Source organism: Chaetodon trifascialis, chromosome 6, assembly GCF_039877785.1.
Source record: "Chaetodon trifascialis isolate fChaTrf1 chromosome 6, fChaTrf1.hap1, whole genome shotgun sequence".
In the NCBI taxonomy this organism is placed as follows: domain Eukaryota; kingdom Metazoa; phylum Chordata; class Actinopteri; order Chaetodontiformes; family Chaetodontidae; genus Chaetodon; species Chaetodon trifascialis.
The window spans coordinates 7,610,004-7,624,822 of record NC_092061.1 but is presented as its reverse complement, the minus strand read 5'-3'; the positions used below and the strand labels follow the sequence as shown (position 1 = coordinate 7,624,822).

The following is a 14,819-nucleotide window of genomic DNA, read 5'->3' as shown; positions in this document are numbered from 1 at the left end:
TGCAGGAATAACTCACCGAGCATAATTTCTCTTTCTTTACATTTTTCTTTAGGATGTCAGTTTTCTTTGCTTTTTTTCCCCTGTTCACTTGATCTTTTGCTTATTTAATTTGCTTTACCCTTGTTCATCTTATGGTTTTCCTTTCTGCTGTCTGTTTTCTCTCTCTCTCCCTCTTCTCTTTCCGTTTCCAGGAGTTCAGGAGTAAAGTATAATCGTCTGTGGTACGCAGCTTTGGCCCTTGTGACTCTGGTGCTGTTCAGTGCTGCAGTAGGAGCTGTAATCCTGATGGGTCTATTTTACACTGACCCCGAGGCCTGTTTACTGAACAAGATTTTCCTGGGCATCAATGGCAGCCTCTGCCTCATCGTCTCCTTGTTGGCCATCTCCCCATGCATACAGAAACGTGAGGGCCTCTACTCACAAGCACATTATCTCATTTGACTGTGGAAGACAAATAAAAAACTGCCATTTAGGTGGCATTAATAGAAAGTGTTTTGACTTTTGACAAAGAGAAATTCACAATAGCAACACATTTAAGACACAACAAACATAGTATATTGATAGAAAGTAGCAATAAATACGACTGTTGGTTGTAATAATTATAATACTTTTGCATAAACTCTAAATCCTGTGTTCATCTTTGTGTCCCTGCAGTGCAGCCCACATCAGGCCTGCTGCAGCCGGGAGTCATCAGTCTGTATGTCATGTACCTCACCTTCTCAGCTTTCTCCAGCAAACCAAAAGAGAGTGAGTATGAGTGTCAGGCACCCAGCTCCACCTAGTAGTCACAGCCATTGTTGGGTATCAGCTTGGATCAACAGGTATTATTGGTATTGAGTTATGGGTTAGTCTTATTAATGCTGCAGCAAACATTATGGAAAACAATCATTACGTGATGTGTACACTTTACATGAAAAATATACAGAAGGACACAGAATTGAGAGTCAAGAGTTCATTGGTACTACTAATAACACAAATATTTTATTTATATAACAAAATTCATGCATAAAATGCATGAATTTTGTTCATTCAGATGATTACCATAACAGCGAGGGAATTGCGCACGTGTTACGTGAAACGTTGTTGTGACACACTCGAGAGGAAAGAACATAAGTCAAACACATATGATGAGTGTCAAGCATTCAGATCTCTACAGTTTAACCGAGACCTTCAGACAAAGTTGTGATTCTCTGCAGAGACTGGTGCTCTGAATATGTTCATCTCAACAGCACAGCGGTTTATTAATATTTTATGCTAAGATGTTATTTTAAAAATAATCTGTCCATAAATATTTGATATCAGCACATGCCTCTCAAGTAACACACATGTGTACTACATACTGCCATGGAGGCTGTTGGTGTGTTTCCACTTTCCGTATGTTTTACTATCTCCACCCCACCCCCCTTCTCCTGCTGCTGCCAACACTGTGCCAAAATACACACTCACACACTGCATCTTTCTCAACCGCCCTTCTTGTTTCAGTACTTTGTCTTTCACCTCATCCATCTCTGTCTGCTCTGCTCCTTCTTTCTGTTCAGCGGTGGAGAGAGACGGTGTGAACGTAACCGTGTGTGTATTTCCCTTGAACTCTGGGACGGAGAGCGACAAGAAAATCGTCACTGCTTTGGGAACTGTTATCCTGTTTGGCTGCGTGCTTTATTCTTGGTAAGACACACACACACACACATACACACACACACACACACACACACAAACTTATTTAGGTCATATTAATTTCCTGGTGACTTAACTGAACCCTAACCATAACCACTGCTTGCCTGACCCTAACCCGTAACGTAACCCTGACCTTAACCACTAACCAAAAAAATCTGCTGTTCTGGCTTTTGTTCCCAGTTGCACCACCTGTCCCCAGTTAACTGGTCTTGCATCTGAATCTGTCCCTTAAAGTAGCTTAAGTCATACTGACACACAGCTCTTGCTTCTCTTTTTCCTAATTTCAGTGTCTACACACATGCTAACCAAGTTCCCCTGTAGTATAGCTCCTTTAATGTTATATCATAGAATGTAGAGAGTTGAGAGACTGTACAGAGGCTGCCATCCAAACCCATTAACAGTATTTGTGGAATAAAAGTAATGTTTTTTGTAGCAGTGTGTAGCGACAGAGGAAGGCTAGTTTTGATTGGCTATGGCTCCGGAGAGGCAGTGCGTGATTGGCTGTGGCTAAGCGAAGAGTGTGAGAGACAAGAACTATGGCTTTTTGCATTTGTTCACATGTGTTTCCCATTAAGTGGAGGCATCGTGTCTCTTGTGGTCGTTGCCTGAAGAAGAGGGAGTTAGACTCTGCAGCAATGTGAAACGGCACATTATTGGGAAAATACAGAGTGACAGAATTACAACCTTTCTCTCCCTCCGTCTGGCTTCATATCTCTTTCTCTGTTTCTCTTTATCCACTCTCCCTCTAGCTTGACATCCACCACCAGGCGAAGCTCTGCAGCGCTCAGAGTGTGCAGGAACAGTGAGCCAGAGACTGAGGTAAACGCACAAATATTCAGATCTCCGTGCGTGTTAATTAAATATACAGATGGGTTAAACGGATTAACAGGACTTGAAACCCCCACTGACCAAGCTCTCCTGATTAGACTCCCTTATGAAATTATAGAGATTAGGCCCAGGAGATATACAATGTGTTCCAGTTAGGTGGTAACCTTTTATGTGTTTCTTTATCCTGCAGAGAGCTCGCTGCTGTTTCTGTTTTGGAGATGACACAGGTAAGGAAAGTCAAATAATTCCTCCACACCATCACATCTTTTTTCCCCCCTCACCCTCTCTTCCCCCAGCCTCTCCAGCCTGTTCAGTGTGCATGTCTAAGTCCCCAGTGTTTGCACACATAGGGGGCTATGCTCATTGCTATTCCTCAGCCAGATTGAAGACGGTGAGAAAGTATTGGTCAGCAAACACAGATGATGTCACTGTTACTAGGAGGTTAGTATGACAGTGAAGCAGCACCAGAGGCAAAATGAAATTGTGAGTAGGCTGACACTGCCCCCTGCTGGAAGTAAAACTGCTCCATGTTGGCAAGTAGAGCCATCAGAAATATATTGCCACTAGTACTTAAATTCAATTTGGGAGTTACATATAATATAAACTAACCAGTCCAGAACAGCATTTGACTATCTCTAATATCTTTTTTCCTGCCTCGTGTGAGCTAAAGTCAAAGTTTGAGGCATTTTCTCACATTAAAGGTGTAACTCACCCATGCATCCACCCTTAACATCATTCAATGTGCACTCTTTAGACGACTACGACGAGGAGAAGAGCGGTTCAGGCCAGAATGTGATGTATGATGAGAGAGAGGGAACCATCTACAGCTACGCCTACTTTCATTTTGTCTTCTTCCTGGGATCTCTCTACGTCATGATGACCGTCACCAACTGGTTCCAGTAAGTGATCCTCAGTGTGATGCACGTTCTGATTGTGGTGCAGTGGGCGTATACGGATATGCTCCTGAGAGAATTTCACAAATCAATTTATTGTCTGAACTAACTCCCAAGAGGAGTAAAAGGCACTTTTGCTTTCCATTTTGATAAGCCATGGTCCTGTTGTGCTTTTATGGGACATTTAATGGAAATAAGACGTTTTTAACTATAATACATATTAATAACACCAATGCGTTTCCTGCTGCGACAACTTAGGATGTCTGATATGAAAACATGTCTGTAGGGACCTTATTTTAATCAACATAAACAGATGAAAGTTATCGGTTGTTATTATTGTCTTAATTGGGTTAAATCGGCTATAATCAATATCTTTATAATAACTATATATACTATAATGACTGTAAAAGGCTCATAACTTGTGGTGACGAACCCACAGGATGTCATCACCCGGCTGTACAGCTTCTCTCGGCTCTTTGGAGCTGAGAGAGCATTTTAGATCATTGTTTTGTTTCTGTGGTCTGTGGTGTAGGTTCATTCTCATCGCTTTCTAGCATTACGTTTGGACGCTGCAGCCAAGTGTTTTCAGGGAAAAAAAAAAGCCCATTGCTACCTGTCGAGCATCGAAGAGCAGATTGACAAAAAGCATCGAGCTGATCTACATAGTGGAGCATTGAGCTGCTTATGAATCAGATATCTGGTGGAGAACAAAACAGAGCTAAAAGGAGTGTGAATATTTGACTTACATTATACTAAAGTTGGATTACATCAGCTGTATGTGTAAATCTGCATTTCTTTGCAAACAGGCTTGCTGTATCAATTTAAAAAGGTGATATGTCAGTGTTGTTGACATCCAGTGTTTGCTGCCCCCAAGTGGCAAAAAAGTTGTTGCAGGTTTGGGATTGCTCTGTTGTTAATTGAGGTTAAGATTAAGAACCAGTCCCGCTCAGTGTTTTCACTGTGCTTTCCTTTTGCAGTTATGACAACCATAAGATCGAGAAACTGTTGGAGGGGAGCTGGTCAGTGTTCTGGATCAAGATGGCCTCCTGCTGGGTCTGTCTCATCCTCTACATGTGGACCCTCGTCGCTCCCATGGTCTGTCCGAAGCGCTTCGAGGCCTAAGACCCACATCACTACACTACAGTCAGGGTACTCTGATTCTTGGGATGTGGCCAGGCAGACACACTCATCCTGAGCCAAGGGACCACCACAACCCCCATTTACCTTGAAATACAACCCTACACTACCCTCAGCATTCAAAATGGAGGATTATCTGTTGCCTTTTGTTTTATATTTTAGTGTTTCTTTTACTTTGTTTTACGATGTTAAGCTGTTAATACTTTGATGATGATTTTGTCATCTTTTACTTACTCCTGGAGTTTTGTATTACTGACAGGTTTGTAATTACATAAAGAATCATGGGACTTGAGTTACATTGTGAAACATGTGAAGCATCCACCTCCTATAGATTCCTTGATAATTTCAGATTTGAAAGTATGTTTTGTAAGTATTTCCTGTGTGTGTCAGTTTTTCTTGGATTCCCGCTTTTACTCTCAGCCAGGCATTTCAGTTCTGTACAGTCGGACCATAAAGTTGTAGCAAAGGTGAGGGACAAATTTATTTCAGGTTAGACATGTTACAAGAGAAATTGTATTTATTGAAATGTCTCAAGTAATGACAAATCATTTGGAAAGAATGTGGTGGAAATTGAGTTAAATTTGTCCCCAACTTTGTTTAAAAACTCATCTCTCAGGCTCAAATGTAAGCTGTATATGTTTATGCTTTGTTATGTTGCGCCCTTTTGTAGAAGTTTTCTATGCAACAGAACAAGCTCTTTTCGATATTATAGACGCCCAGTGTTGTGAAGTTTCCACTTAGATCACAAGGATAATGTTACAGATTTTATTAATGTCAGTGCTCCCTTTGAGCCAGATCTTTTCTTAGGAAAATCGATGTCATTTGTACAACATTTCCAGTCATCATCATTGTGGCACGGGGCAGTGCTCTTCAAATCAACCTGCCTTACGCAACAATGACGCTAGTGGAGTGCCGCCTCTCTGGAAGAGCTGCAGTGACATAGATGAGGAACGTTTGCCAAAGGTAGATGTCAGAAAACAAGAACATACTCTATCAGATTGTTTGGTCATTTACACACAAAATTATAACTGAGAACATTATGTATTTGCATGCACAGACACTTACATCAGCTATTTTCTGTACAGTTAAAAGGCGTTTTGCCTTGTATTTGTTACGTCAGCTCATAATGGTGGTCATAAGGTAGCATGAGTGCTTTTATTAGTTATTCAACACTGGATGTTGAGTTTACTGCCGAATTAAAGTTCACACAAAGACCTGTTTGGTTTTTTTTTGTGTGTGTAAAATTACATTATATTGCACATTTTCAACTGCAAGTCGTTTATCATTCTCATTCATAATAAATCAGTATGTTCGTCTTTCATCTGACTGTATTCCTAACATGTTTTATAATAACTTATATGTACATTTTGCCGAAAGTTCTGTGGTCTGTGGAAAGTTTCATTTGAATTATGCTCTATGTACCTGCAAATTATGTCATGTGACTTATCTTTTTTGGAAACATTTCTGCATTTGAATTATTGGTATGAATGTAGAAATTAAATGGTGCTCTGCAGCTTTGATACCAAGCTACAAAAGAATCCTAAATCAGATAGCAGGACCCACTGTGAAGGCTGTGTACCACCGTAACATACACTTTTTTGACCAATTAGTATGTTTGAAATACGGACATGTGGGTGCCATGCAGTTCACATTTAATAAAACATCCATTGAACACCATTGTAGTGTCTTTAATTGCCCATATAGTTTTCCTTCATGTAGATAAATAACATACAATGATCTCATACAAAAAATGAGATATAACCTGCTTTGATTTTGTGAAATGCTCAAGATTTTATTGTACTTACAATATATTCAAAAAAGTATTACATCTTTAACACTACTCCTAAAATACTGATAAAATCAGAGAACCCTTCTGAACATTTATTCAAAAATGTACTGGCTTTAGTTACACTGAATTAAAGTATATAATGCCCAAAGTTCTGCTTTCCTAAGACCCTCTCACTCAAATAACAAAGTTAAATGTCATTGCCATAGTCTTTCACCAAAGCTGTCCATCATGTTCCCTCTCACACCCATCTTTAACTCCTGTCCTCTACCTCTTTGTTCCCAGCTGTGCAGCTCTTTCATCCACGTATTCAACAGGGTTCAAGTTGCTTCCTTGGTGGGTCACCCCCCTTCTCTGGCCTCACTGTGTGCTCTGGGCGCTCAGATCCTGGTAGTCAGCAGGAATAGTGTCTGTAGGGATTAGAAAGGAGAAAACTCATAAGCATACTTGAACGTTGTGTACCTGACTAGACTGCCTTTAACTTGCAGCCACTCACCGTTGCAACGGTACTTCAGATTGGACCAGATTATATTCTCCTGTGAGAAGCAGAACACGCCCAGTCTCCCGCCTCTCATGCTGGTGTCAATTATCACCCCTGTGTCGGCCACCAGGTTCGAACCCTCGAAGAAGCGAGCCCTGGTCCACACATTCAGTGAAACGAGTTAGATCACCCACACACACACAGAATGAGTATGTCTCTTCAGTGCTGGTGTGCGTCAGATTGTACCTGATGTATCCAACCTGTGGTCTGTGCTGGAGGAACCAGCGGTAGGACACTTTGTCCTTCCAGCCAACATTCCTGGGATCCTTCCACAGGAGACGGACCTGCTCGCTGGTGTCTCCCGTGTGCCAGAGGGAGTTCCTCAGATACTCACCAGGACCAGTTTTAGACTTCACAACCTAATGATAAGGAGCCAGATAGCACAAGAGAGGGAAAAACTGACGACAGATGATGAAAGTGAGCAATGATGGTCAAGTAAGCACCTTGGCCGCCATTGGTGCGTGAATGGGTGAAAACGTTAGTGCTATATAAGCGCAGCCACTGACCTTGAGTTGTATTCCTGGCTCAGCAACGGCTCTGAAGGGCGCAGCCTGCCAGTACGTTTGTTCTGTCTGTTTCCACATCACCACGTAGAAGGAGGAGGAGTCCTGGTAGCCGAAGATGAAGCCAGCATAGTCATCATCGGTCACCGTGTTCACGTGGAATGTCCCCTCAAAGTCAACCCCACTGAACGCCGTGTAGCCTACAGAAGTGGACAGGGGAGAAGACATAGACCTCGTCAGGCGAAGGCTGACCAAAAACACATAGAAGAGACTGGGAAATATTCAATTGTTAAAAGAGATGGAGATGAGACAGTATGAAGGTATTCTGTGCTCACCTACAGCAAGGCCAGGGTCAGAGTTCATGGTCTGAACTATCTCCATGCCCTGACAGCACAAAAGAGAGTAGCTTCACTTAATTTGTACTATTATGGGACTCATATATTGTTTAATGTTAACAGATTAATCACAGCTTTATGTTGTTTAAAATGAGGAGGTGATCGTATTATAAATATTTTATAGAATATGGACAGAACACACTCTTTATACAAAGACTGATTGAAACAATAACAGGGGAGCCAGGAAAGAGTGTTGAACTTTAGCTATTGTTTACCTGATTGAGGACCACCCAGTTGGGGTCAATCTGAGAGTCCCCCTCTGGGTCCAGCACTACAGTCTGATAGGCTCTGAAGTCGGTCAGGGTGACCTCAGCGTTCTCTGGGCAGTGGTCGATAATGTCAATGACATTGTCTTTGTCAAAGTCTCCTTCGCATGCGTCTCCAACCTTGTTGTCTGAAATACAAGAACACCGCTTAGAAGCCACACAGCAGAAACACGTACAGCACACACACGTACGCACCCAGGAAGAAACATGAAGCTGCACTAACTGTCTGTGTCCTTTTGGTCCGAGTTGGCAACCAGTCTGCAGTTGTCATCCTCGTCCAGTACGTTGTCGTTATCGTCGTCATCGTCGCATTCATCTCCCTTTCGAGACAAAACAGCCCGTTTGGATGAGTGCAAGCATAGAGCCATCTATTTGTCAGTACTCATGAGATGAATCAATGAAACATGATGCATTGAATAGATTAAGTAAAGGATGAAGGAAGAGGCCGTTTAAAACCATTCCATCCTTGTCGGTGTCCAGCTGAGAGGAGTTGATGACTGTGGGACAGTTGTCCTTCGTGTTCTGATGGCCGTCACCGTCGCTGAAAAAGAAGAGCAGGGCAGGTAAAACAAAATGGTAAAACTTCATACATCTTTACACGCACTCACACCACAGGCCCCGACAGTGGGCTCTACCTGTCTATGTTGTCGTCACAGGTATCTCCTACGAGGTCATCATCTGAGTCAGACTGCAGGTAGACACGACAGACACTGATGTTCAGAGTTATGGCAGCACATGAATCTTTTTCAGGTTGTTGTTTGGTTTGTTACCTGGTTAGGGTTAACCATATCAGGACAGCTGTCACAGGCATCTCCCACCCCATCGTTGTCTCTGTCTTTTTGGTCTGGGTTGGGGACTCGCTGGCAATTGTCAAGAATATTCTTCAAGCCTGAGAACATAAACGCCTCAGCATTTTAATTTCTGCATCATGTGTAAAAGTGGTGACAGGCAAATAAAGACAGCATGACAGAACGCAGCCCACAGACCCAGTCTGTCAAATGCATCGCCAGATGGCAGTGTTTGTTTAAGAGGAAGGTGAAATAGTTTCCAGGGGCCTTCAATGCCTGGCGGAGGTTCACCGTGGAAAAATGCTTTTAGAACGGAGACAGACATGACCAAGCGTTTAGCAATCCAGCCTTGGAGTTAAAGACATAACCAAACGATCAAGAGGCTGGCGCTCTGCCAAAATGAACAAAACGGGGTCACCAAACAGTCTAAACATGCAACATGCATAAGCATATAAAGGTAAACATGCAGGCATGCACAGAGGCAAGAAGTTGAAACTGTGCTGCGAGTGGAACGAATGAGAGGTCCTCTAAAAGGGCAACCGAGTGAAGTATGTGAGAAAAGTGTGTGAGACATCGCTTATAATTCCAGTTGGAACATTTCAACATTTAACACTGTTTTCTACTGGGGTTTAAATGGCTTGTTTCTTTAAATGACGCTTGAGTTGTTTCCCTGAAGGCCAATGATCTAACTGCTGGAGGATGTGAATTGGAAACAGAAGCAAAAAAGACCAAGAGGATGTTTTCAACAGATAAAGTGCTGCCAGCCCGCACTTTCCACTGAACAGGATTGTAAAGGTTGTATTCTTGTCTGGACAGTCTGGTCCAGACAGTCTGTGGTTTGGATAACCCTCACAGACACGATGGTCTTTTAATGCGATTATCAGCCATCAGGTTTCACAATGTGTTCTTAGCTTTATTACCTCTAATTGATGCAATAAAAGCAGTAATGGTCCAGTTACTAAACCTCCCACAGTAATGACCATCCAACCTTTTCAGCCACTGCGACCATTTACAAAAATATGCCCCTTTAATTACACCCAGTGATGGGCAGCAATTGCAAACCTATGTGACGATAATAATTATGCGCCTTTTAAACAACAAACACGCTTACCATCCCCATCCATATCATCATCACAGTCATCTCCCAGCCCGTCCTGATCGGTGTCCCTCTGTGAAGGATTTTCAACTGTTCTGCAGTTGTCGCAGGCGTCACCATGGAGGTCCTTATCGCTGTTCCTTTGGTCCACATTTGGAACGAGCCAGCAATTGTCCTGGGACAGAAAAATTACAATTGACTGCAAGATCTGACAGAGAGTTAAATTCCTGTTCACAGAATGCTAGAGCCCACTCATATCTGTGAGAGTTCATATGCTGGTCCTAAGACACCTACATCAATGTTAATAATGCCATCACTGTCTGCATCATCATCACAGGCGTCACCCATCCCGTCCCTGTCTGCATCCTCTTGGCCAGAGTTTGGCACAAACACACAGTTATCCTGGAAACAGCACAGCAAAAACACACACAGCTTTATTTTTTTTATCCTAACATGAATTAACCGTAACAGAGGGTAATGGGTATAGTCATGAGTACCTGCTTACAGTTGTTGTCCCTGCACTTGAGCTTACTGTCAGGATATGCGTCAATATCGGTGTCCTTTCCACACACATAGCCATTACCTGCCCAACCAACGCCACACTGACACACACGAGAAGGAAAAGGCATGGCATGGCATTTTAGGTAAATTATGTAATGTGGAACAGTTAGTGATTCACATTCATAGTACTGGAGTATTCATAAAGCTGCATATGACGTCAGTACTTTCTGAATTCTTACCATACAGCTAATGCTGCCGTCTCTCTGCACGACGCACTCAGCATTGACGTCACAGGGGTTGGGTTGGCCGTTGGGGCAAAGCCTGGCACCATGGCAACCTCTCACCTGGTCACCTGTGAAGCCAGTTCTGCACTCTCCGCAGCGGAAGGAGCCCTGAAGAGGACAGTGCAGAGTCAGAAACCAGGACCTTCTGCTGCAAGAGAGTGTGGTACAAACCATACCCCAGTCCCAGTGGTCTTACCATACTGTTGTAGCAGTGCGAGTTGGCAGTGCAACCTCCATTTTCAGGTGGGCCCAGACACTCATCAATATCCTCACACACCTGGGAAGAGCAGATCAAAGTCAATATATAAAGAGGAAGATTCATATTCTGTCAACAGGCGCAGATAAACAAACAGATTGATGTTTTATATACAGTTGTTATTGTACCTGTTTGTGTGACTTAGCGTAGGACACTCCCACCCCAGTTATCTGCGGTCCAGTGTATCCCAGAGGGCATTGCTCACAGCGGAAACCAGGAGCAATGTTCACACACCGGACACCAGGGAAACATGGGTTAAACTGGCACTAAAACACACACAAATATATATTTGGTAAAATGCTAACAAGTGCTACTGTCAACGGCTGGCGGCAGAGACATATCCACACTGAGGAGCACATGATCCCTACCTCATCTACGTCGTCACAGTGCGTCCCATCTCCCGTATATCCATCTGGACAGGGGGCACACTGGATATCCCCTGACTCCGTATGGATGCACATATCCTGTCTGAAGCAGGTCCCAGGTGGGCACTGAGATGGAGGGTGATTTGTGTCAAACTTCCCAGAACTTGGAGCTGGACCTGAGTTGGTTGGACTGCCTCTGAGACCTGTGGACACATGGAGAGATATGAGAGCACCTTGTTGAAATTTCCCTTTGACATTACAGTCTAAATACTGTGTAAACGACAAGTCTGGTTCTAGTTTTTGTGCTGCTTACCACAGGCAAGACACTCTGCGATGGTATTCCTCAGAAAAGTTGTCTCTTTAATCTTAAACAGAAAGAAACAGCGTGCAGAACTGTTGGTCAGGATAAACCGTGCTGCTCGGGTAATTATGTTGTCACTTAACAGTTATCTCAGAGTTTTCTCTTTTTAAAAAACTACTGAAAAGTTGAATGAGATGGAGAAGTTTTGAAAAGCTGCGTGTCTGCTAAGGTAAGCTCCAGTGATCTGCTTCCTCACATAGAGGATTCTCTCAGTGTGTCTGACAAGTCTGAAATGCTGAACTCTATAACGAGCATTTTATTGCCTCCGGCTCCCTGTTTGATGCCTTATCTTCTAGCAAATCCCCTGCTTTCAACGATCATTTGAAATCATCCACTTCTCTCTGCTGCTCGCTTTCACTCAGCCGTCTGTTGCTGAGGTTACATAAAGTCTTGAAACAAGAGAACTCCAGAAAATCAGCGGGTCCTCACAGTCTGGATTCTCACTTTTCACAACAAAAGCAGATTTTATTGCAAAGCCAATCTTACCCTGAAGAAAGAGGAAATTCCACACAGTTGTGTATCAGCCCACATTCTTCCTCTTTTCAAAGCAGGTAACTCTTCAAAACAGCCAGGGACAATTTCTGCTACCCAGCGTTCCCCAAAAAGATTTTATCTATTTGATTTTTAACAATTTAATTTCATCTCAGCATCAACCTGGTTTAAAAAAGCAACCATAAAGGTTGAAAGCGACACCATCAAAATGATTGGACTGTTGATTAGAACTCCATGTTGAAATGCTGGGGCGCTCTTTTATTGATTTTCCAAATCATTTTGAACAACTTCAGTTTTACCCCTGTGAGACACAAGGCTGGGGCACAGAACAGGTTACCTGCTGGTAGAGCAGCTCCTTCATCTCAGATAACATGCTCTTCAGCTCCACCATGGTGGCCTGGTCCTGTACCATCCTGCCTCCCTGGATGCCTGAGGGAATTTCACAAATCAGAAAGAGACAATCAGACACGCAACACATCCACCAGGTTTCACTTGAAATGACTGCATGCACTTGTTAGGTGCTGTCAGACAGTCAGCTGCAATCTGTTCTCACCCAGCAGCTGCAGAGATTCAGCCTGATCCATGCTACAGTCCTGCAGAGTGGCCACATTGTCTATGGTGTCGCCTATCACCAGCTTCAAGTCTGTCAGTTCATCCTCAAATGGAAAAGAATAGGAGAGTTAAACGCAAGTTATTGCACTTTTCAGTCAGTTCATATTACCCTGTAATTTGTTTCTATGCAGCATATCTCCGTATTCAAATTTATAATTACTCACAGCTGTAAACATCTTATTTACCTGTCCACTCGACTGCAGGGTCCTCAGTGCCACCTTGTTGGGACCAGATGGGAGTGAACCAAACGCAGCCGGCAGATCATCCAAAGTGTGCGCCAGTCTGCAGTCCACGTAGATGTTGAGGCGAGGTGGGCCGCGCTGTAGGCCGCTGGCGTGCAGCATCACGTGGTGATCTCGACCATCTGCCAGCGAGGCATGGTTGAAACTGGTTGTGCCAAATCTGCCATCAGTCTTCTGGTAACGAATAGTCACTAGAGAGGGGAGAATGTGAGACAGAGGAGGGGAAACAGAACAGACAAACAGTCACAGGAAGGCAGCAGGAGAACAGTTAACGTAGTCTGTTTAAGAGCTGTCACAGACACTGTTATGTGTCAGTTTAATAATTCACCCTTGCTCAGTTTGGCCTGCACGCTCAGCTCCAGGTACTTGGTGTTGTCTCTGGGGTTGATGACGCTGTAGAGAGAGGTGGGGGCCTTGTTGCGGAGCTTGAAGGAAGACAGGAGGAAAGCCTCATCTCGCCCTTTGTTCTTCAGACTTCCTTGAAGCAAGTCTGGCAGGCAGTCTGGAGACTCCAGCAGGTCATAGACTAACACAGGAGAGCATTGTTAAAAAGCTGCATCGTGCTGCTGTAGATGTACTGTTATTGTGGCAAATATGTTTAGAGAAAAGGCACAGATTAAGACGGACAGTGAGGGAAACGTGCAGTCTAGTGGTCAGTACATAAAGGAGCTTCAGGTATCTTCAGCACAGCAGCTGAAAGCACTCCATCTGCTCCACTATAAGTGCTGCTGACTTTCTTTTTTGTCAGTATTAATGGAGAGTTTTCTGAGTTTGTGTCTTGATGGCTACGGTACGCAGTGTACTGTGGATTGCTACTGCTGAGTCAGAGCACTACGGTACTTTATTATGTGTGACAGTGCATCTGTGTGTGTGTGTGTGTGTGTGTGTGTGTGTGTGTGTGTGTGTGTGTGTGTGTGTGTGTGTGTGTGTGTGTGTGTGTGTGTGTGCATGCACGTTCATGTTTGTATCCTGCTGTTTTTTATGGAGTGGTGGACTGGAGTTTCAGAGGGGAGCAGAAGTAAACTCTTTCCACTGGAACAAACTCACCGCCTCACACCCACATGCACGGACACATTCACACATACACAAAGAAACACAGCCCATTAGCTGAATTCAAGAATAATACAGAGTGACAGGAAATTGTATGGAAACATTTGTGTGTAGAATCCAGGAAAATCAAAGTTTGGTGTTGTTTCACCAGCGAAGACTGGCCTTATTTAGGTCAGACTGATCAGACGACAACTGCTGCAAGCTACAAAAAAGCCAGCTTCATGCCAGCTAAATCAACAGAATTACCCTCATTATTTGTAGCTAGATGCAGATGAGGAGTTATAAGAGCAGGCAACAGATTGATAGCATTAATAAACGAAAGGACAGTTACTGAAACAGGCTTATCTGATAGTGACATCAAGAGGTTTTTAACATGTGCTGATCTCCTGCTGATCTACAGACGCATATTTGATGTTTTCTAAAAGAGCATGGATCGTGAGAGTACTCACCAATGCCTTGAGCTGTGACACTGAGCACCAGCTGCTGCAGCAGCAGCAGACACAGAGCCGCTGCTCCGGCCCACACGCCCATCATCAGTGCTTCAGTATGGGACACACCTCAGGAGAAGCTGTGCTCAGGAGTTTCCTCTCGAGGATCAATAGGAGATTAATCTCCGATTTTAACACAGCGGTCCAACAGAGTGATGGACAAATCCAGAGGCTGGAGCAAAATCTCAGCAGAGGTGAGATGGTTTTGTTGCCACAGCCACAGCTTTTAAAGCAAAGGGGAGTGTCTTTGTACTCCACTGT

General features: G+C 43.6%; 2 protein-coding genes across 2 annotated transcripts in view; one reads left to right on the top strand and one right to left on the bottom strand.

The window, feature by feature from the left end:
* Window positions 1-6,204, top strand: part of serinc5 (serine incorporator 5) — a 20,678-nt gene extending 14,474 nt beyond the window's left edge. Inside the window, exons 6-12 of the mRNA XM_070963546.1 lie at window positions 192-403; window positions 655-747; window positions 1,539-1,665; window positions 2,424-2,493; window positions 2,693-2,729; window positions 3,257-3,401; window positions 4,373-6,204. Of these exons, the coding sequence (XP_070819647.1) occupies window positions 192-403; window positions 655-747; window positions 1,539-1,665; window positions 2,424-2,493; window positions 2,693-2,729; window positions 3,257-3,401; window positions 4,373-4,517 (829 nt within the window). The 3' untranslated portion in view covers window positions 4,518-6,204. The remainder of the gene's footprint in view (window positions 1-191; window positions 404-654; window positions 748-1,538; window positions 1,666-2,423; window positions 2,494-2,692; window positions 2,730-3,256; window positions 3,402-4,372) is intronic.
* On the bottom strand, window positions 6,202-14,819 carry thbs4a (thrombospondin 4a). The gene is made up of 23 exons (XM_070963545.1): window positions 14,520-14,819; window positions 13,349-13,546; window positions 12,964-13,211; window positions 12,720-12,822; window positions 12,504-12,595; window positions 11,627-11,678; window positions 11,317-11,516; window positions 11,077-11,214; window positions 10,889-10,969; window positions 10,648-10,800; window positions 10,405-10,509; window positions 10,202-10,309; window positions 9,923-10,082; window positions 8,794-8,912; window positions 8,659-8,711; window positions 8,480-8,564; window positions 8,247-8,343; window positions 7,973-8,151; window positions 7,698-7,746; window positions 7,366-7,562; window positions 7,046-7,218; window positions 6,815-6,954; window positions 6,202-6,728 (listed from the first exon to the last, which is right to left on the bottom strand). Exons 1-23 carry the CDS (start codon window positions 14,602-14,604, stop codon window positions 6,679-6,681), a joined length of 2,865 nt encoding a protein of 954 aa, XP_070819646.1. The 5' UTR covers window positions 14,605-14,819; the 3' UTR covers window positions 6,202-6,678.